General features: G+C 43.4%; 1 protein-coding gene and 1 long non-coding RNA gene across 4 annotated transcripts; both read right to left on the reverse strand.

Moving 5' to 3' along the window:
- Positions 1 to 1,624: 1,624 nt before the first annotated feature.
- Positions 1,625 to 12,460, reverse strand: LOC109946090 (uncharacterized). Its single transcript, XR_004857939.1, has 6 exons — positions 3,134 to 12,460; positions 2,941 to 3,019; positions 2,529 to 2,600; positions 2,376 to 2,438; positions 2,177 to 2,281; positions 1,625 to 2,091 (listed from the first exon to the last, which is right to left on the reverse strand). It is a non-coding gene; the product is annotated as an uncharacterized lncRNA (long non-coding RNA).
- A 625-nt stretch (positions 12,461 to 13,085) lies between these two features.
- Positions 13,086 to 19,470, reverse strand: LOC103654548 (disease resistance protein RPM1). Of its 3 annotated transcripts, none has more exons than XM_008681395.3 (2): positions 19,089 to 19,470; positions 13,086 to 16,494 (listed from the first exon to the last, which is right to left on the reverse strand). In XM_008681395.3, exon 2 carries the CDS (start codon positions 16,490 to 16,492, stop codon positions 13,406 to 13,408), a length of 3,087 nt encoding a protein of 1,028 aa, XP_008679617.1. In that variant the 5' UTR covers positions 16,493 to 16,494; positions 19,089 to 19,470; the 3' UTR covers positions 13,086 to 13,405. The 3 variants fall into 3 exon arrangements, with proteins under 3 accessions (XP_008679617.1, XP_008679618.1, XP_020408416.1); XM_008681396.4 differs by having other exon boundaries at positions 13,086 to 16,497; positions 19,089 to 19,398; XM_020552827.3 differs by having other exon boundaries at positions 19,083 to 19,334.
- Positions 19,471 to 23,037: the final 3,567 nt, after the last annotated feature.

A 23,037-nucleotide genomic window follows, 5' to 3' on the forward strand; every position in this document is an offset into this window, starting at 1 on the left:
GGTCCAAAATGTTATATAAGAAAGAAACAATCCATGCATATCTTGTAAGTATTTATATTGGCTCAATTCCAAGCAACCTTTACACTTACATTATGCAAACTAGTTCAATTATGCATTTCTATATTTGCTTTGGTTTGTGTTGGCATCAATCACCAAAAAGGGGGAGATTGAAAGGGAATTAGGCTTACACATAGTCCCTAATTAATTTTGGTGGTTGAATTGCCCAACACAAATAATCGGACTAACTAGTTTGCCCAAGTGTATAGATTATACAGGTGTAAGAGGTTCACACTCAGCCAATAAAAAGACCAAGTTTTGGATTCAACAAAGGAGCAAAGGGGCAACCAAAGGCTCCCCTGGTCTGGCGCACCGGACTGTCCGGTGTACCACCGGACAGTGTCCGGTGCACCAGGGGGACTCAGACTCAAACTCGCCACCTTCGGGAATTTCCAGAGGCACTCGCGCTATAATTCACCGGACTGTCCGGTGTACACCGGACAGTGTCCGGTGCGCCAAGGAGGAGCGGCCTCAGGAACTCGCCAGCTTCGGGAATCACCAACGGCTAGTCCGCTAAAAATCACCGGACTGTCCGGTGTGCACCGGACTGTCCGGTGCGACTCCGGAGCAACGGCTACCTCCGCGCCAACGGCTCTCTACGGTGCAATAAATGCGCGCGCAGCGCGCGCAGATGACAGGCTTGCCCATACTGGCACACCGGACAAGGAACAGTAGATGTCCGGTGTGCACCGGACACCCTGGAGGACCCACATGTCAGAAGCTCCAACGGTCAGAATCCAACAGCAGTGATGACGTGGCAGGGGGCACCGGACTGTCCGGTGTGCACCGGACTGTCCGGTGCGCCATCGTGCAGACAGTCTCTCAACGGCCACTTTTGGTGGTTGGGGCTATAAATACCCCAACCACCCCACCATTCATTGTATCCAAGTTTTCCACTTCCCAACTACTACAAGAGCTCTAGCATTCAATTCTAGACACACCAAAGAGATCAAATCCTCTCCAAACTCCACACAACGCCACAGTAATTAGAGAGAGTGATTTGCTTGTGTTCTTTCGAGCTCTTGCGCTTGGATTGCTTTCTTCTTTCTTGATCCTTTCTTTGCAATCAAACTCACTTGTAAATTGTGGCAAGAGACACCAAACTTGTGGTGGTCCTTGTGGGAACTTTGTGTTCCAAGTGATTGAGAAGAGAAAGCTCACTCGATCCGTGGATCGTTTGAGAGAGGGAAGGGTTGAAAGAGACCCGGCCTTTGTGGCCTCCTCAACGGGGAGTAGGTTTGCAAGAACCGAACCTCGGTAAAACAAATCTCCGTGTCTCACTTGCTTATTCGCTTGGGATTTGTTTTGCGCCCTCTCTCGCGGACTCATTCATATTTCTAACGCTAACCCGGCTTGTAGTTGTGTTTATATTTGTAAATTTCAGTTTCGCCCTATTCACCCCCCCTCTAGGCGACTTTCAAGTTTTATATACCATTTATGTCCAGACCTTCTGATTGCTAAACGTTCAATGCCAATTTGTTGTACATATTCAGTTACATAATTTGTGTAATTGTCTATATTTACGCAACATTTTATAGTTTTATATCAACGAATTATATAACCCTGTCATGCAAACTATTTAATTTCCAACAAACTAAAGCATAAGTCATTGTGCTATTACAAGTTTCTACTAAATCGACCACTCTTTAGTCACACTTCAAATTATTCGCCCAAATCCATATGCTCATCGGCTTCTTCATTTTCCACTTCTTCATCAATACGATGTTTTTTAGCAGTCGATGTTTCATTCCACTGTGGAGCAGTTGTTTTATTGTTTAGTCTTGATCCGACTGGTCGTCCTCTCTTTCGATTAGCCAGTTTTGCTAGCCTTGCCCTGTTCTCTTCCACAGATAGACATGTTCTGCTGTTATGTCCATCTGCTATACCACACAATTGGCATCTCCTATTCTTCTTTTTCTCTCCTTTCGCACCTAGTCTCATAATCCTATCTTCTGAATTTTTGATTGTCCATCCTTTTGGTCTTGCACGATCCGGCATACTCAGATTTATAACATCCACATTAAAATTCAACCTCTGCATAATAATAGAAGTTAATATTTAGTATACGCATATTTACATATATTTATACCAATCAGTAAAATCATTTATCAATGCTCACCTTTTTAGCTTCTGAGGATGCAGCAATATGTTCCATTTGTTCATGTGCTACGTGACATGGAGAACTTGTATCACCAACCTCATGTGAAATTCTCATGTTGTCCTCCTTTAGAGCCCAACCCAAATACATCAACATTTACATGCAGCATAAATATATATTTTCATTTTAGACAAATGAACAATATTATTTTAATATGTACCTGGTTACTAGTTGTTATTATTGTTAACGCATGTTCACATCCAGTCATGGTGTTATGCTCATCCTACAAAATAAAATTTGCTTATTACATTGATTTTATATATTCATTATGTACAATACTTCATGCAAGCTTATATATTTATCTTTTACATACCTTGTTATGGCATGTAATTGTATTGTCATCTTCCATCCCATCGCCAGCATTATTTTTATTCAACTCTTCTTCCTGGTACAAATAACATGTTACTATGCATAATTTATGTTACAAATAGTATAACACTAAAAACATCTGGAATATTATTGTCTTGTCTTCCTCATCATCACTAACATCTGTTGACTCATTACATCCAATATCTGGCTCTAATCGGCTTAGAACGACATCGAGCTCATCCAACACATCCATCGCCTTATCGTACCCTGCTTTTGACATACACGCCTGGCGAACTACTTTCATTGTTTTCGTTAACAACATTTTCTATCTGTATGATTTAGTAACTCCATCCTTCCCCCTGAAACTCTTATCAATTCTTTCAAACGGAACATCTTTTCTTGATGAGACAGTGTACCTTTGCAATATATATTTTGAAGGTATCTTTTCAACTTGAAGATGCATGAAGGCTCTTAAAAGATGAACACACAATAGACCTGAAAACATGAAAACGAACCATTTTTTTCAAAGATATACATTAATTTGTACTACAATCATCAAATTCTTTAGTATGCAAATTTATTCTGCTAATCAACATAATACGTACAAACCTGTATGTTCCCACTGTTTGCACTCGCATGTATACTCCCCAGCTTCTATGTCCGCTGTTATCTTGAATTGATGTTGTCCCCACACAATTTTATTAGACCTTTTTGTATGCTGTACGATCCATTCATTATCACATCCGTCTGGGTCCTTTAATATTTTGTATGCAGTGGCGTATTTCATTGATTCCTCAAATCTATTCATAACAGCTCTGGTGTATGCTCTAGAGACTCTCACTTCGAACCTATACAATGTATCTGTTGTTCTTGGTCCCAATAACACATTATTATCATAACTAAACACATTATTTACATAAATGTATGCCAAACGTTATTGATAACAAGCACGACATACCTTGCTCACCAATGCCTCCTTTGATTCTTTCATTTTCCTGCTGTGCAACATTTTCATCATTTGTTTAGCGAACTCATGCAGTGGGGTGTTCGCATCTACATGTGATTGCTTCACTAATCTGTTCATGCTCTCACTTCGTTGTGTAGATACCATTACCCCACAGAAGTCATTTTTAAAAAATGCAGGTATCCATTCTTTTCTTATTTCATATAATTTGCGTAGAGTCATATCTTCATGAAGATTGAACTCCTCTAGCATCATTTCCCAGGCACATTCAAATTCATGAGGAGTTAATGGATGATCTATAATAGACTGGAATGTTGTTTTAAAATCCTTAACAGCAAACCTTGCATATATCTCATTTAGGAATGACATAAATCTGTTATGTACATGCCATAAACACAGTCTGTGAACTGTTTTTGGAAATACAGTTCTTAGAGCAATTGGCATTGCAGGATCTTGATCTGCAATTTCTCACAAATTATTCAGTTATTTTCACAATAAATTAATTCACTGTTTTGCATAACAAATTGATATATCACATACCTGTAAGCATAACTCTTGGACCCTCGCATCCCATACATGTTTTGAATGAATTGAAAGCCCATTCAAAAGTCTGTACTGTTTCATCTCCCAACAAAACAAATCCAAACACTGTACACTGCAGATGGTTGTTAGCTCCAACAAACATGCCCAGTGGTTTATCATATATATTTGTCTTGTGTGTTGTATCAAATGTCACAGCATCACCATAATCTGCGTATTCCCCCTGCATACTTGCGTGTGACCAAAAAATACTCACTATTTTCCCATCATTGTCTAGCTGGAAATCACAAAAAAATTGTGGATTTTGTTTCTTGCATTCTCTAAAGAAAGCCAAAAGTTTGGCTACATCATTTGCGCAGTTTTCTCTTCTCCTGGCTGCCCTCCTACATTTGTTTGCACAAAAAATTATTACACACACATTTACTATAGTAATATTTATGGCTCTTAATATATACACATGTAACAAAAAAGTATTGCTTACATGTTTTTCAGATCGAGCAGTTACCGGTACGTTCTCCGGCCCATCATGCATTTCTGATATAAAATCAACTATGCAATGCTGCGGCACTCGGCTATCATGCATTGCATCCACAAAATTTATGAACTCAGCATCCCTAATTTTGTTGCAACGTAAATGTTGTTTCTCTGCTTCGTCAGTTATGAACTCATGATTATGCTCCAAGTTTACGAGTTCAATTTTTGCAGCTACAACCATTTTTTTCATCATCATATATTTTTTTTAATTTTATTCCAGCTTTACATTGTGTACGCCCCGATGACCTATTCCTCATCCTAGGTGTATCATTTGATTTTAGTGCACTTTTACCTTCACGTGAACAATTTATCCACTTACTGAATGTCTTCTCTCTGTATTTCTTCAGTGGAAATCCAACTTCATATGCATACCTTTTATAGAATTTATATGCATCATCAACATCCTTGAAAGTCATCCCTACCGTTGGCACTATAGTTGGATCAATGTTTTTTGCCTGCTATTTCATTGTCATTGTTGTTTGTACCATGGAATATATTCACAACAATATATTCAATCAATAATCAAATACAGCGATTGGACTTACATGTGAATGCAGTATTTGTGGCGTATCCATCTCCCTGGAGCTAATATTGGACATAGGAGGTCGAACCCTTTGTTCTCCTTCTTCCCCTATGCTCATCTCGGCGATCTCAGGACCCAGTAGAGCAGGAGGTGGTGTCACCAGTGAGTTACCACCAACTCCTCCCTCTGTCTCTGGATCAAGACGAACGCCATATCCTTCCATCACCGACGACTCTCCAGAGCCGGCCATCTCCAACTCCGATTAGTTATGCAGGCTTAGTGGTCTTTTTTTTCGAATGAAAGTTAATCTCGGATACTATAAAAGTAACTGCATCCACGTTTACAGGGTCTCCCAATTATTTCCGAAACCGTCCCGATATTATGGCGATGTCAATGTCAAACTAAAATCCATAATAAAATATTTACGCACAATGACTCAACGTTTTACGCCAAACGGTATATACTATTTATGCAACTATTATGTCGTTTCGGTTTTATGCCATAGCTTTCACCATCTTATGCTACATTTTTTTACCTTCCGCGCATTACTTCCCATGCAAGATCCATAAATTACGCGTCCACATATCATAGTAATAACGTTTGCATGTGGAAACTATTCCCTTTAATTCTGCGCCATTCCCTTATGTTTACCGCCTTGCCATTCAAACAACCGCGTAACGGCGCCGTCTGTCCTGCATGCCGCCTCTCAGCCCCACGTTAAACACAGGCGTGCCTGTCCCAGCGACCAGACCTCGGAACCGACCTGGGCTTCCTTTAATATCCGAAGCCCAGGGCTCCCGTTATACCTGCCCTATATATATATATATATAATTACTCTAACAGTCAACCCAATCCAACATAGGCATTATAAGGACAGTTACTTCCAAATGCAGTTTGCCCTCCAGCGAATTTTGCTCCCGCCATTTACTTCCAAACGCAGATCGTTCTCTAGCGAGTTCCACTCCCGCCGCCGCCATTTACTTCCAAACGCAGTTCATCGGTGGACGAGATAATAATCCCTTCACATTACTAAATCAACCTGGTCCTTGATTGATTCCGCTACTTTAGTTGTTGTTGTAGTCGTGCTCCCTTCACAGATGCTCTGTCGTCATAGTACTAAGTGCAGTTGCAATTGGAATAGTGCTGCCGAATAGGCTTCTAATCTGTTCTTCAATGTGTTGGGCATCTATTCCTTTTTCTCATAGATTTCTTCAGTCTGCTTTGTTTACTCCGACGACTCCCTAGTGTTTCTTGACCGAATTTATTAAGAACAAAAGAATAATACTTAAGTCTGAACTTTCTAATGGTTTTGATGCTATTGGCTTTTCCTCCGTTCTTTCTCAAGTTCCTAGTAAATCATGCATCTTTCAGTTTGGTTGCATCTTACTATAGCAATGTACCTCAAACAGACCTGCACAATAGAAGATTGGAGAGGACGATGTGCCTCACGCTGTCGTGTCGTCGTGCCTCGCGCGCCCCGTCGCTGCGTGTGGCGTTGCTCCGCCCTGCGCCGTCAAGTCGCCGCGCCTGCAACTCACGTTGCTTTGCCATGCGCCTACAACGTGTCGTACGCCCTGCGTTGCCATTCTGCCTTGTCGTGCGCCGCCACGTTGCTGCGCCTGTGTTGTCGAGTCGCCTGCGCTGTCGTCCACACCTTCCCCGAGCACATGGAAGTACGAAGTCAGTTGGTGCGAACGAGATGCGTCAAGGAGGTAGAGAACCATGTTTTTGTTGGAGGAGCAGATAGATACGTTGGGCGTGCCAAAAATAGCTCATCTGTTGGAGCCTGCTATTTCAACACAGGGGAGGTATTTTTAAAAATGGATCTACGGTTGCCTCTACTCTTGGAGATGGTCTTAGGGTAAGTTTGAAATAGGAGGAACACCTTAATTACCTCTAATCCTAATTATAGGTAGGTTTGAGTTTTCAAACTAGCTCTTAAGAGTTAGTTTAGTAACAAAGGAATAGGATAGGAATCATGGAGAGGAATGGTTCCTATCCAATTCCTTTTTTACCAAATCAACCCTAAGGTTGTTTGGTTCTCTATCTAAAGTTTAATTCATGTCAGTTAAGTGTTTGAACGTTAATTATGAGTATTATGGGGACATTTGATGACAAACAACCAACCTCAATGATGAGGAAATGGTGCTTGTCATCAAACGCTTAAAGAACACACTCAAGGGGTGCAAGGACTTCTCCAACAAGGGCAAATCAAGGGGAAAGCATGCCTGCTTCAAATGCGGGAAGAATGGTCATTTTATAGCTAATTGTCCTGATAATGAGAATGACTAGGATGATGACGAGAACGCCAAGGGGAAGAAAGTAGAAAAGAAGAAATTCTACAAGAAGAAGAAGGGCGAGGCACACATTGGCAAGGTGTGGAACTCAGACGGCTCCTCCTTCGACTCCGACGATGAGGGACACGCCGCCTCTGCTTTTAACAAATTGGCTCTTGTCCCCAATGAGCATCACATTTGTCTCATGGCTAAGGAGAAGAAGGTATATTCTAGAGATACACCCAAGTATACTCATTCTAGGGATGATGATATTGATTATATCAATCTATTTAAGGGCTTATGTAGAACAAAAAAATACTAAAATCAATGAAGTAATTGATGCTTTAAATGAAAAGGATAGATTGATAGAAAACCAAGAGAATTTACTTTTTGAGGAGCATGGTAAATTAGTTGATGTAGAAAAATCCCTTGCTTTAGAAATTAAGAAGAATGAGTTGTTATCTGCTGAGCTATCTTCTTGTCATTCATCTATTTCTAGTCTTAAGATTGCAAATGATGATTTGAATGATAGGCTAGATAAATTGAATGAATGCCATGTTGCTAGTTCATCTCTTGAGCATGTATCAATTTGCACTAGATACAAAGATTTTGGTGTTAATGCCTGTAATGATCATGTATTTATCATTGCTAAGTTGAATGTTGATGTTGCCCATTTAAATGCTCAACTTAAAACTTGCAAAGATGACATAGAGAAAGTTATATTTGCTAGGAAAGCATACATCGTTGGTAGACATCCCTCCATTAAGGATGGTTTTGGCTTCCAAAAGGGAGCTAAAGACAAAAAGAGCCATGAGGTCCCCATGTTTATCAAGGAAAAGGGGAAGTGCCTATGGCTAGTAGTGCTCATTCTTCTCATGTTTGCAAGAATCATTCTTTTATTTACACTAATGTTAAGAATGTTCGCAATGCTTGTATTGATCATAATGGTGTTTATACTCCTCATGCCATGATTGCTTCTTCTAGTTTATCTTTTGCTCATGGTAGGAGTAGACCTAGGTAAAATGTTCCTCATGCGAGATTTATTCATGTGCATAAGGCTAGGAATGCATCTCATGGTCCTTCGATTTCATACCGCACTTTTGATGCTTCTTATGTAATCTATTTTAAATTAGGCAAAGTAGTTGCATCTCATGTGGGACCCAAGCGCAAGGGTGGTAAGACTTGCGTTTGGGTGCCAAAATCTTATATGACTAAGCTGACAGGACCCAACTCTAGTTGGGTACCTAAACTCCTAACCTAATTTTTTTTACAGGTTTATGCATCCGGGGGCTCAAGCTGGGTTATCGATAGTGGATGCACAAATCACATGATAGGGGAGAATCGGATGTTTTCTTCCTACGTCAAAAACAAAGATTCCTAGAATGCAATCATATTTGGAGACGAGAATCAAGGCAAGGGTAAAGGGGTTGGGTAAGATTGCAATCACAACCGAACATTCTATTTCTAATGTCTTCCTGGTAGACTCTCTTGATTAGAACCTGCTATTTGTCAGTCAACTTTGTTCCATTGGCTATAACTGTTTATTTACTGATGTTGATGTGACAAGTCTTTAGAAGAAGTGATGGTTATGTTGCATTTAAAGGTGTACTTAATGGAAAACTTTATATAGTAGATTTTTCGAACGATATCACCAAACTTGATGCATGTTTACTTGCAAAGACCAACATGGGTTGGCTATGGCATCGTATCCTAGCACATGTCGGGATGAAGAACCTTCATAATCTTCTTAATGGTGAGCATGTTTTAGGACTAATGAATGCATGTTTTGCGAAAGATAGACCTTGTGTAGCTTGCCAAGTAGGGAAGCAGGTTGGAGGAGGACATCACCTAAAAATGTCATGACTACATCAAGACCATTGGAGTTTCTACATATGTATCTCTTTAGTCCTATTGCTTATCTTAGCACTGGGAGAAGTAAGTATGGTTGTCACGTCCAGATTTAAGAGCAAACCCGGGCACATCTCAAATGTGTGTTGGGATCAAGTCTCACACATATGATGACTCATGGTATAGAAATCAATGTCATATCTTTATCATATAATAGAAGTTCTGTACAAAATAGCTAAATAATTACATCATATGACGACAACGATCCTCAGCAACCATAGTTGACTGGGAGACGATGACCTAGACCTCTCACAAACTCATCGTATTATCCTTTCTGCTCCTCATCTTATCGTACCTATTCTTGACCTCGGTGTGAGTATATCAAGAGTGAGCTCACATATGTTCATCGCTTAACAAGTTTTGGGGAATAATGTGTATGAGCTCACTTATGGTGAGGGCTCATGTGAAATGTAAGGCCAAAAGGAATGGTTAAGGCTGAGCATTGCTTTTAATAAGTTGGTCAAAAATCAAAACAGCACCCCCGCACTGACCCCGGTCGAACACCTGGCTCCGGTCGCGGGACTCATAGCCAGTGACCACAACCAATGATAGCGGGTACCCGAACACCATTCCAGAGACAATCCCAAGCATAATACCGAAGCTAATTTGACTGGTCTGCCCAAAATCCATGTTTGTTCACGACAACGGCGGAGCTAAAGCTCCGGCGAGCTTGTTCCTAGCGGCTCCATGCGGTAGCGTTTAATTCACCGACTTGAAAAGCAGCATTGGCTCACCAGAGTTGCAGTACTCGCGCGAAGTTGAACGGAGGAAGCGCAGAAGAGCTAGTCGACGTGAAGGCTGGTTCCGGCGGTGTTCAGTAATGACGATGATCTATTCTGGCTGATCTACTATGGTAGAGTTCAATCGGGAAGCTCAATGAGCTTCACTAGCACCAGAAGATGCTAAAACATGGACCAGAGGAGCATGAACTGACCTGAACAGCTCTGGCCACGGCGGAGGGTATCACGGTGGCGCTGACGACCGATTTCAGGGAACTCCTGTGAACTCACGCTCTGATGGACGAAACAGAGTAGTGCGCGGTGGACTGGGTTCGCGATGGATGGGCTAAGCTGGCATGACACTCAATTTAAAGAAGTCGACTTCTAGTTCCGTGAATTTGGCCGAGGTCGAGTTCACTAGACGACCTGATAACTCTCTGGTGTTCATGTGTCGTGGCGCGCGAGTAAACAAAGGGCTCTGGGATGTGTTTCACCGTCGGCCACATTTACAGTGACGTGGTAAGCATGCACTTGCGTGATGTGTAAGGAGAAATGGCAGCCTCCGGCAGCGACAACTCGTCCGACCGCGCGGGCAAGTGGATACGGTGGTCGAGCCGGCCAGTGACCAAATCCACCCCTCCGTAGATCTTTTCACCTCTCCCAGTGTTATCCGCTTCTTACTGAGCACGAATCTTCTAGGCGAGCTCGGATTACGGCATAAGATCGTCGGCGTTGGGTTCTCAGAACCGAAGATCTTTTTCAATTACTGTTTATTCTGAATGCCCCATCAAAACCGCCTGACCGAGCAAGTTTGGGTCACTTTTACTCTTTGTTCCAAACAGCAACATACCTGCTCGGCTTTAGCAAAGTTGTACTCATATATATAGTCTTCATCTTTGCCATAATGACCATGGTCTTAACCTCACTAGATCAACCACAATTTAGCTTCAAAGTTGGAGAATTGTCACTGAAAACTCAGTTTCAGAACCATCCCCAGTCTGACAGCCACACTTTGGGGACATTTTACACTAGGTTCCATATGGTATTCGGGCTAGATCAATTAATCAAATGTGTACTACAATTGTAGCTCTACAACTTTGCCAGACTTATAGTAAATTCCTTAAGAGCCCAAAGTTGGCTCAATAGCACTGTTTTTCAGGATTCAAGAATGGAGGTGCTTGTGAACTTTTGCAATTTACTCCAAGTTTCTCTACAAAACTTGGAAATCTACCAGTATAAAAATTTCTTAGTTTTTATTGCTCTATCACTTTGGTATATACACTTTTGGCAAAAAGTGCTTAGAATTTGAAATCACACTAATTAGGGTTTCTGGATCCCAAATTAGGGTTTTGGGTGTCCTAAGGTACTTTCAAGTGCTTAACCTCTCCAAATCCTTATTTCTTAAACATGTCTACCAAGCTTGGAAAGATCACTCATTTGTGTTTAAAACATAAGGTCACATGCTACTGGTCTTGGAGAGATTTACTCCTACCTAGAGTTAAGGATCCCCTTACCAGATCATACCCTCAAACAAGCATCACATCACATGTTTTTGTTTTGAAATTTTTGCCTGGTGAATGCATTCTAAGTATATCATACGCAATGTAATGTCAGTGCATATTATGTCATGGCAAAGTTTTAGTTCTCGTAACGCCAGAGTTGTTACACAACCATACAATGCAAGGCCTCATGTGGTGGACTTCTAGATATCCTTTCCAATGTAATCATGTGAACAAACCCAATAACAATATCCTAGGAGGATTCATGAAATTTATACGATGTCTTCCATGTCTTTACTCTTCTAGTTCTATGTAATATTTTTAAGGCCAGTCTCAATTTATGAAAGTTAATACCAGAACTCACTAGTAGAAAAGAGCTCTAAGCATGCGACGAGTTCTTTTTATTGGCAGTTTCGGTTATCGAGCACCAGTGATAATAAACTGGTGGACCCAATTAGGCACCAGTTTCCAATGGCGATTGCCTTACACCAACTGCTAGTTGAAATATGTTGTTTCTTTAAGAAAACCGTAAGTGGAAATTGGTTTCCACTGGCGGTTGTCTTATCCAACCGCCTGTAAACTTTGTTGTATAAATACCTCTTTACCTCTTCCCGACAGGAACTGTAGCTTGCAGCCAACTTCCATTAAATGTGATTTTGGAGGTCTAGATTTCACAAAATACAAGGGGGGGGGGGATTTTGATCTTCATTCTTTGGAAGAAGGTTACTAAGAAAGGTCGGTTTATGTTTCTCTTACCATTTTTTGTTCAAACTTGCTCAATTTTAGTCATAGTTTGGATCTAGGATTTCACCATGTGAGAGAGAAGAGTATAGCTAGATTATTTTTTTCTATTTCATAAAATGAGGTTGCTTAAGATGGTTAGATTTTGTCTATCCTCTCTCCTTTTCAAGTTTATCCATAATATATTTAGTTGTTTAATGAATATAATGCGTGATGTATATATGGTTGTAGACACAAGACTTTGATGTATATAAATGTATGATAGATTTTAATTCTATGTTGTTTTCAATATCAATATATATATATGTATATATATATATATATATATAATTAAGTTTTATTTGAAAATTTGAAAAATGCAGGAAAACTATCACCGGTGGCTAAATAAAGAAACCCAATAATGGAAATCTATCTCTGGTTTCTTTAAAAAAACTGTCATGTTTCGTCTAAAATAACCGTCAGTGGAAATATGTTGGCACCGAAAAACACATAAACAAATAGCTCTAGAACCGCCATTACATAGCTTCTATGTACTAATACTATCACGTCAGTTTTTGTGGTGATAACTTGTGGTAACTGGTTTTTATCTAAATGAAACTCTATCTTTCTCTTGATAATTAACATGATAAGTCATCAATGAAACCAACACTTAGTGGTCTAAATACGTAACTTTTGGTATGCACTCAGAGGTAGGTATATGTCTAGCATAATAAAAGTTATGTATCTACAAAGCCTCAAACGACTTACAATTTGCAACCAAGGAGTAGATAAGAATGGCACATAAGGCCTCACTGCTGGTTCATTTCAACACAAAGGTACAGACTAAGCATATGTGCGCGGCACAAGAAAAAAATTAGTTGACACAGTAATAACATCGCAAATTAAATACAAATAGAGCAATGTTCTTAAATGAACCGACGACTTAGATATAACAAGTATTAAAGAACATCGACTTTGGCAAGTCTAGATTGCATACTGATGGCAAAGATAGTAAACCATGTTTTCGGAATTATTATTTCGGAAACAATCATCTGACAAATGATCCACAAATGCACCAATCCCTAATGTCTAACTGCAAACTTGATGGATTTTGAAGTGGATACAGTTGCATTCTAGGACACTTTTACTACAGAAAGAGCAATCACGTTTGACAAACACAAAAACAAAGCTTCTGCTGTTAGGTACGTATCTCCAGAACATGCTGTAGATCCTTCTGCATTCCCTCCATGTCCCATCGAGCCTTGAAGTTACTGTGGAGACCCAGAAGCCAGAGCTTTTTCAAGGAGCTCAAGGATTTGATGCCTCGAGGGACTGTCTGCAATTTGGGCAGTGATGTGATATATAGACATTCTATGACTGGAAGTGCACCGCTACTAATTTTCAGAAGGCTGACATCATTCATGTTCTTCAAAACTAGCGTCTTCAGTTGTGGGAAGGATCCTTCCAGAAGGTCCAAAGTAGGTGGACTAGGTATATTGTTAAGTCTCAGATATGTGATGTTCGGTACAGTAGATGCTAGAACCACCAGCGGGTCTCCTACAAAATGGCATCTGCTTAGGGCAAGATACTTGAGATACCTGCCATGGTTCTGAAGTATCGGACAACCTGTTAGAGACCACAATCCTCTCACAATTAGCTTGTGGAGCTTCGTGCAAGTTGGATTGAAATGGTTCAAGAGAAGTGTCTCCTTTTCATCAGCTGCAGATAGAAGCAAACTGGAAAGAAGTGGCATAGTTGATAAGGTAGCAAAAAGCCCTGCACAGTGGGCAGAAGTGATGTTATCTACCCACAGGCTCCTTAGTTGCAAAAGGTTATCAAGTTGTTCCGGTAAGTCCATGCTTGCTTGCACAGTCTCAAGAGTCTGTAACTCTTCAAGGTTCGAAAGCCCTTCTGGAGCGTCCACTCCGACAAAGTACCGAAACTCTGACTGGTTCTTATCAGCAAATTTGTCAGCAAGAAGGTGCCTTAGCTTAGTGAGGTTCACTATACCAGGTGGCAGAGCTTTTATACTAGTTGATTTGACATCAAGAGTTTGAAGATTGGAGAGATTCTTAATGGAGTCTGGCAGTGACGTTATTCTTGTATTTCTTAGGCCAATGTATTTCAGATTAAAGAGATTTCCTATAGATGTAGGCAGTGCCTGGAAATCAGAATTCTGGAGCTCAAGGACAGTAAGGTACTTGGATTCAGATAGTATTGATGGTACATAGTCCACAATGGTATCACTTGCCATCAGGGTTCGGAGGTGCGGAAATTTCAACTTGGATTTATTTTTTTTCATCTTCTTCCATCCATATGAAGATATGCGACGAACATCTGTGTCCATCTGCACCATTGCACCAAAATCATTTACTGTACCAAACATTTCGGCTTTAGAGATGTGAAGGGCCAACTCTCTTAAAATGTCATGCATTTTGCATGTGTTCACCCTGCCAAGCTCATCATTTTCCACAAGTTGCAGCATATTACGGTGGATCAGCTCAGTAAGATAGCCCTCTGCTACCTCCTCAGGAGTGTTGTCCCCTTTCTTTTCAACAAATCCTTCAGCAACCCACAGTCGCACAAGATCGTCCTTTGAGAAGTGGTAATCTTCCGGAAACAGGCTGCAGTACAGGAAGCAGTTTCGAAGATCACTTGGCAAGTCATAGTAGCTAAGATTTAGAATTCCTCGAACCTGGTCATCTTTTTCCAGCTCACAAGGAAGTTCATTGCACATCTGCCTCCAAACTGGCACTATTTGCTTTCTTGAAGACAACCTACTGCCTACTGATACAATAGCCAGCGGCAAACCCCTACATTTCTTTACAATGTCAATAGCAATCTCCTGAAGTTCTGATGGACACTTCACCAGAGGTAAATCCTTACAATGGTTTACAATATCAGTAGCAAGATTCTGAAGCTCTGATGGGCATGCTGATAGTGAGAATCCCTTAAATTTGTTTACGGTATAAGTTGCAAGATCCTGAAGCTCAGATGGACACTTTGACACTGAGAAGTCCTCACATTTCCTTACAATATGAGTAGCAAGCTCTTGAAGCTCGAGTGGGCACTTTTCCAATGGAAGACCTTCATATCTCTTCATCATATCTTTAGCATGTTCAAGAAGTACTGATGTCCAATCAAAGTGGTTTTTGTTGGGAAAAGCTTTTGTACAGAAAAGCTGGAGAGCATCTTTGATATCTAATGGGTTTAGGTTGAGCTGGTAACCTGGTGTGGCAAGTGCAGCTACATCTTGTTTCCTTGTTGTGATGACAATGCGACTTTCCTTCCCACAATCTTCAAACACATCGCTTATTCCATCGTGAACACAACGATTCCATACATCATCTAACACAACTATATATCTCTTATGTTTCAGGACTGCTTTTAAAGTACTCTTCAAGTCTAAGATGCCCATCTTGTCGATGACATCTGGTTTCAGCTGTTTCTTGTCTCTTATATCAATATCAACTGGTACAATCACTTCCTTCTGATAGTCATTGTTAACAAGAGTTGTGTGCTCAGAGGCACTAACAATCTTTAGTAGCTCCTTCAGCAAAGTATCGACACTTCTGTATGTCTGTGAGACAGTGAGCCAAGCATGGATTTCGAAGATATCTTTCAGCTTATCATACACACTAGTGAGCAGGGTGGTCTTTCCCATCCCACCCATACCCGACAAAGTTACCACCTTGAGAGCTGGTATATTTGTCATGTTGACAGGTGCATTGGGAATCAACCATTCCTTTAACTGCTCTCTTTCTTCCTTTAACCCCACCAGGTTTTCATCTTTTAGAATTTGGGGCAAACTGTATTGAGGGAATTGCTGTTCAGCACTGCTAACTTGAGTATGAAGAAGCTCATGGACTGAGTTCAACCAGAGATTCTTCAACTTCGAAACATGCTCTATTTCCTTCTCTATCTGAGCTAGATCAGCAGCAATCCCACTAAACACTAGACCGTAGCTTAATCCATTCGCCAACTTTTTCCCTTTAGGGTCTTGCTTGAATTGAAGAGAGTGGTATGAAAAGTTGTCGATTATGTTCTCGACACGGTAGGCCAGTATTCTCACTTCTGTGATCCAAGCCTTGAGGAGCTCGTCACTGAGATAGGATGCACCTGTCTTACGTATAAAGATGTTCATCATCAGAAGTTCCCTCCGAATACGCCTCACAGTATTTGGTAGCTCGATCAAATTAGAAAATTTGGTTGCAATGAAGGTAGCCGCTTCTCCTCCCAAATAGGACCCAATCTTCGAGAGAGCAAGGAGTGCTGCCTCTGCCATCTCTGCTGAACCGAGAAAAACATAAGTAATTGCAGATTGCTAATAAGCTATTGTAAGTAATGGAATCTGTTAGAAATAAATTCGGCGCCGTGTTCGTGCATGGTGGCCGAGTCAGTAGTGTGTGTGCACCGAGTCAGTAGTGTGTGTGCATGCATAATGTTTGTGCATGTGGTGTGTGTGGGCCGTGTGGTGTTGTTGTGCTGCTGCATGTGTGTGCTTGCAGAGGGCCATTGGTTGCTCTTACATGTGTTGCGTGAGTCTGTTAAGGAGCCGATGTGAGGAGGCCGCGTAGTGCATGTGTGTACATGTCGTGAGTGCGATAAGGCAGGAAGCCGGTGCCAAGTCTCCTCGCCATCGACATCACCATCGTCGTCTTCGCCCCGCACGCCGTCGGTCTGGCCAACCGATAGCGTGCACGACCTCACCCTCCCGTGACATTTGTCGTCTGTCACGAGTTTCTTTGCCGGGCATGAGGGTTGCTGCTGCATCGCCTCCTCGGGCAGCAGCGCGACCTGTTGTCCACTCTGCCACTGCAACGCCTCCTCAGCAGCAGCGCAGCTTATCGTCATCCCTGTCGTTGTATCACCTCTTCGGGCAGCAGCGTCGTCGTTCGTCGTCGACCCCCACCGTTGCATCTACATCGTTGTCAATTCTGTCGGTGCATGTCTCCTGCGCACGGTCTATGAGTTGTTCGATACCTACGAGCTCCGTCGGCACACCCATCGTTGGTCTGCACCACGTTCGTCTTCGAGTTCTTTGCCAACTTCAAGCATCGTCATCGCGCTACAGTGGCGCTGTCGAGGACCTTCCTACGCGTCGTGGCTCTCCCGCCATGTAAACTTCAGGATCCTTGATGTGTCGCCACGCCTACATCTACGCCTTCTTCCAGCACAACCTTGTTGCCAGTGTCGCCATCTCATCCTCAACTACTTCATCTACTGCGCTCTGACAACCGTGAGCTGCGATGGCACTCTCGCCATACCGCACAACAACCGTCGTGAAGGTCTTCTCTGCTGGTCTCTTCAAACGCTAACAATTGGTTGGGGCCTTCTACCTAGTACGTGTGGTACTGGCAACACCGGCATGTGCATTCGTCTACGACGCGTAGCAAACCTGGAGCACGCCTCGTCCATGACGGTTTCACAGCATCGTCCTCGACATCGGCTACTTCCTCTACGACTGCCTCGACTGCATCACTATCTTCATCTATGGCGCCCTCCTTCTGCGCCACCGTCACCCTGGCACCTCCTGGCATGCCGCGACTTGTGCAGCTTGTATTCTTCGGCGTCCTCGACAGCTACATTGACCATAGCTACCCGACGCACGACACCTTGACAACAGCTTGGCGCCCTTGCACTCGGTCACCTCGACATTATCAGCTCAAAGGGCTATCATTGGCATGGGCTACTCTAGTCGCAGCAATCGCACAGGCGTTCCGACTGGAGGGGGGTATCTCCATTGTTCTCCAGTCTGTACGTTCGTGTTGCTAACGCTACGACTGTGGGGTGATGTTAGAATATAATAGGCATGTTAGAATATATTAGGCAACTCCTGATATGGTTGGTTTAGGATTGATTGTAATCCCGGGATAACCTTCCTTATATCTAGGATAACCTTCCTTATCCCTAGGATGGCCTCTTGCCCTCCAAGTCATGTACTCCTATATATTATCCCTAAAGGCTCAACACAATACATCCAACACATCATACGCAATCTCTCCTTCCTACACTCTTCGTGGCCTCCCTCTTGACCTGCTCTCGAACGACCTCTAATTACCAGCTGCATGCATGCAGCTCCTCCACGCACCGTATGCGGCAAGCTGCATACTCGATCTAACACACGCACACAACGCATGAACACACATGCTAATCAACAACACACGACTCGATCTACCTCTACATACTTATGTCTACAATATTTAGGGCTTAAATATAGGACTCCTTGGAGTTGCTCTTACAAGCTTTAATCTTGGAGCAAAGAGGATGATCCTTTCTTCAGAAATTACAAAGAATACCATCCTGTTATTATGGTTTGGTCCGAAAGCAAATGAAATGGGTGTCACAGAAACACAGATTACACAAGGAAATAAAATAGCCTCGTTCATTAAGCAACCAGCACCAGCAGGGAATTGTCTGGACATTGCGATTCTCATCACTTCCCGGCATCCCTTTCTATGAATATGTGGGATTTGGTCGTGGATCTAGTGGTGGGCACAGCTGAGCAGCATCAGAGGATTAGGATCACAATACGGCAGGGGCGCCCGCCGGTGCGGCGATTGTTCGAGCAGGTTGCGTGTGCGTGTCAGACGTCAAACGGGTGGAGAGGAGCACTGGTGGCGAGACGCGATTAAGCGGCCAAAGGACGTGGCGAGGTTGCTGCTGCAGGCTGCGCCGGCGCGCGCCTCCAGGGGTGATACAGCGGTGGGATGCTGGCCAGATCTTGGGCGGGAACATGGAAGAACGGAGGGCGGTGTTTCCCCTTTGTTTGTTGCGATTTTGTTCTTTATTACCCACGATTTATCATAAACTCGGCATCACAAAACAAAATTCATTTTATCTAACGCTAGTTAGTCAGCACCAGCAAGAGAGACCTTTACCAAATGATGTTCAGCGAGGAGAGAGCTCCTCCGATGGTGGCGTCTCTTCCGAGTCCCACGCCCTGGCCTGATGCTACGAAGCTGCGTGTGCTGCTGCTGCAGCAGCACTGCGAACTCCAGTAAAAGCTTGAGGTTGGAAGAGGAAAGCTGCGGAGAGATCCAAGGACCAAAACAAAGGTATGAAATGCTATTTCTATTCTTCCGCAGTAAAGAATCAACTACGCGATTTGGAATTGGGATGACATTGGGTTGACTTAACTTCGTGCGACAGCACCAACGCACAACGCGGACTCAGTTTTTTTTTAATTTGGCCCTTTTTCGAAAAACTTTCAACCAACCTCCTACTAAAGTTTTGAATATTTGTTCGACGCCATAACCTATTACACCGAGATAACACGGCTCAATGTAAGTCTATAATATCGAGATACCTAGTACAACTCTCATGTTGCGTTAACGTCTACGTGACGTAGCTCAGCGTCACATAATGTGGCGCTCAGCTCCCGTCGTACCGAGGCCAACGATTGGCAAGACATGCTTAACTTGTGCAGTCCAAGAGCAGGATCAAGCGTGCGTGAACTGGTTGAGGCCAGCACGTTTCGTATGGACAAGCAAAAGCTAGAAGAGTTCTATGTCACATTCAGATTTAAGATTAAATCCAGATGCATATCATATATATTAGGATCAAGTTTTACATAGACAATGACTCAGTGTATAGAAATCAATGTCATAATATTTATTACATAATGAAAATGTCTTACAAAATATCATAATAAAATAGATTGAGCTAAGATAACCTCTTCACATGCGCGGTTGGCTGGGAGACGACGTCCTAAATCTCATCGTAGTAGTCCTCCTCGGGTGGTACCTGCTCTTGACTTAGGTAGTGATTATATCAAGGGTGAGCTTTCATATGGTCATCGCTCAGCAAGTGTGCAGAAAAGTGTAGTGTAAGACTTACCAAGTAAGATGGTTGATACTAAGCATTCGCTTTTTATTAAATTGGTAAAAAATTTATTAATAGTTACTAAGTGTAAGTAAATATCAACCCAATTAAATAATAGATCATAAATAAAATCTCATAATGCAAAGTATGTGTTGGCACCTTTTTGGAGGCGCCAATCACTCAAAAGAACCAGCGGCGGTGCTCTCTGGTCAGACGCGGACGGTCCGCGGCACAGAGCCGGACGGTCCGCGACCTGGCGCGAGGCGGCGGTGCTCCTTGGTCAGACGCGGACGGTCCGCGGCACAGGGTCGGACGGTCCGTGACCTGGTGCAGGAGCTAGGATCTCCTGCCTGACGGCCGGATGGTCCACGCCCTAGGGCCAGATGGTCCGCGCGTGCGCAGGGGCGGCGGAAGATCGCCGGCGGCGCCTGGATCTCGCTCCCGGGAGGGACCCCGTCGGGGAGGAGAGATCCTAGGAGTTGTCTAGGCTCGGGGAGACCGACCTAGACTCCTCTAATCGACGTAGAGTCGATGAGAGGCAGAGAATTTGGGGATTGGAATACTAAACTAGGGCTAAACTAGAACTAGACTAGAACTACTCCTAATTGTGCTGGAAATAAATGCGAGATAGAAGTGGTATTGGTTCGATTGTTGGGGGTTCCATCGGCCATAGCCCTTCATCTATATAAAGGGGGAGGTCTGGATCCGTTTCCAACTGTTTCCCGAGTTAATCCCGCGGTTTTAGGTAACAAATCCCGCGAGAAACTAGGAACCCTAACTGACTCTGCGCGCGCGCGGACCGTCCGCGCCACCACCGCGGACAGTCCAGACCGCGGACCGTCCGACCTCAGGGCCGGACCGTCCGCACTGCTCTTTTTAGAGCTCAACTTATGCCCCCTGCCTTTTGGTGAAGGTTGACGAACCAAAAGCATATGAACTAAACCTGATGTAGGTCACCGGCTTTTCGATATGGAGATTATTCAATGAAGCACCAATATAAAGGCCGTTTCGGATTGTATCTTTCTTGGCCATGATCATTTGATCAATGGATCAAAAGGAATAGAATGGAGGTACCCCCAGTCTGGATAGACGAAGGGACTATACATGTACCATGGATTCATCATCGTGCCATTCCATGTTTGAACAGGATAATATACTGACGATGAGTAAATAGGTGGAAAGTACCCTGGTCTCATAGAATGAATAGGCGATGCTTGTTGTGTCGCCTTTCGGGTCGTTTTGTTTGACCGTTTTGTTTTAGCAGGTGACCGGGGTTTCTTTGTTGACCGGTCACGTGGAACAGTCTTTTTGCTAGTATTTTTGGAGAGCAACTGATCAAAAGTAGGATCGGCTTTGATCAGCCGATTATATGTGCTTTGACCTTGCGTCTTTTTTCTTGCTTTGTGTAGAGGTTGACGCCTTTGGTCATAGGTGGACTGTCCGGCTGAGTTAGCCGGACCATTTGTCTGAGCACCGGATTGTCCACACGTAGGTGCCGGACCATCTACGATGCTGGGGCTAGGCTGATGTGTTTGGTTTATTAACTGTGCCTGCCCCCGGCGTCTTCAGACCTTTTAGCCTTCTCTTCCGAAGCCTTTCGAGTAATCTCCTTTTGTGATATATCTGACATGCGAGGATTGCTGATGACGATGCCCTTGCCTTTGCCTTTATCGGCCATTTCGGGCCGAACCAAGACCTTTTTGCATGTGAGTTCTATTGTATTAACAGGAAAGGGTTGTGTGTCTAATTGCATCTCCTGAAAAGCCAATCGACCCTCATTTATGGCCGATTGTATCTGTCGACGAAAAACATTACAATCATTGGTGGCATGAGAAAAGGAATTATGCCACTTACAATAAGCATGCCTCTTTAATTCATCAGGAGGAGGAATATTATGAGTTAATTTAATGTTGCCGTTTTTCAGTAACTCGTCAAATATTTTATCGCATTTGGCAACATTAAAAGTAAACTTAACTTCCTCTTGTCGATTCTTTCGAATCGACTGTAAAGCAGAACACGCTGAAGGTTTAGCCTGTCCTGGCCAAACCAGTTCGGCGGTGTATACATCCGTGGATTCATCGTCCGAATTATCGTATCCCACTAGATGCATCTTATGGCTAGCCGATTTTGATGTTTCCTTACTTCGGCTTTCACAGGTCATAGCCCACTGGTGTAAGTGCACTAGTGAAAAGAATTGGGTGCCATCTAATTTTTCTTTTAAGTAGGGTCGCAACCCATTGAAAGCTAGCCCTGTCAGTTGTTTTTCTGCGACATGAATCTGAAAGCATCGGTTTCTAGTGTCCCGGAATCTCCGGATATAGTCATTAACCGATTCTTCAGGCCCCTGTCGGACTGAAGCTAAGTCAGCCAATTCTAACTCATGTTCTCCTGAGAAGAAGTGTTCATGAAATTTCTGCTCTAATTCTTCCCAAGAGTTAATAGAATTTGGTGGCAAAGCTGCGTACCATGCAAATGCAGTATCAGTAAGTGTCGGTGTTTCGAGACCGGGGGGTCCCTGGGCCGACGAGTGAAATGTCGCCGCGTGCCCCAGCCCAGATGGGTCGGCGCGAGACGGAGCGCGAAGGGGGGAAGAAGGCGGCCGAAGCGAGCGAGAGAGAGAGGTGGAAATCCCGTGGCCTTCGTGTTTGTCCCGCGCCCAGGTCGGGTGCGCTTGCAGTAGGGGGTTACAAGCGTCCACGCGGGAGGGGAGCGAGCGGCCTCACGCGAGCGCCTGTCCCGTCCTCTTCCCCGCGCGGCCAACCCTCTGTAAGAGGGCCCTGGTCCTTCCTTTTATAGGCGCAAGGAGAGGATCCAGGTGTACAATAGGGGTGTAGCAGAGTGCTAACGTGTCTAGCGGAGGAGAGCTAGCGCCCTAAGTACATGCCATCGTGGCAGCCGGAGAGGTTTTGGCACCCGGTTCGTGTGGTGTCGTGGCCGTCGGAGGAGCGCTGGAGCCTGGCGGAAGGATAGCCGTCGGAGCTGTCGAGTCCTTGCTGACGTCCTCTT

Source organism: Zea mays, chromosome 4 (assembly GCF_902167145.1).
Source record: "Zea mays cultivar B73 chromosome 4, Zm-B73-REFERENCE-NAM-5.0, whole genome shotgun sequence".
In the NCBI taxonomy this organism is placed as follows: domain Eukaryota; kingdom Viridiplantae; phylum Streptophyta; class Magnoliopsida; order Poales; family Poaceae; genus Zea; species Zea mays.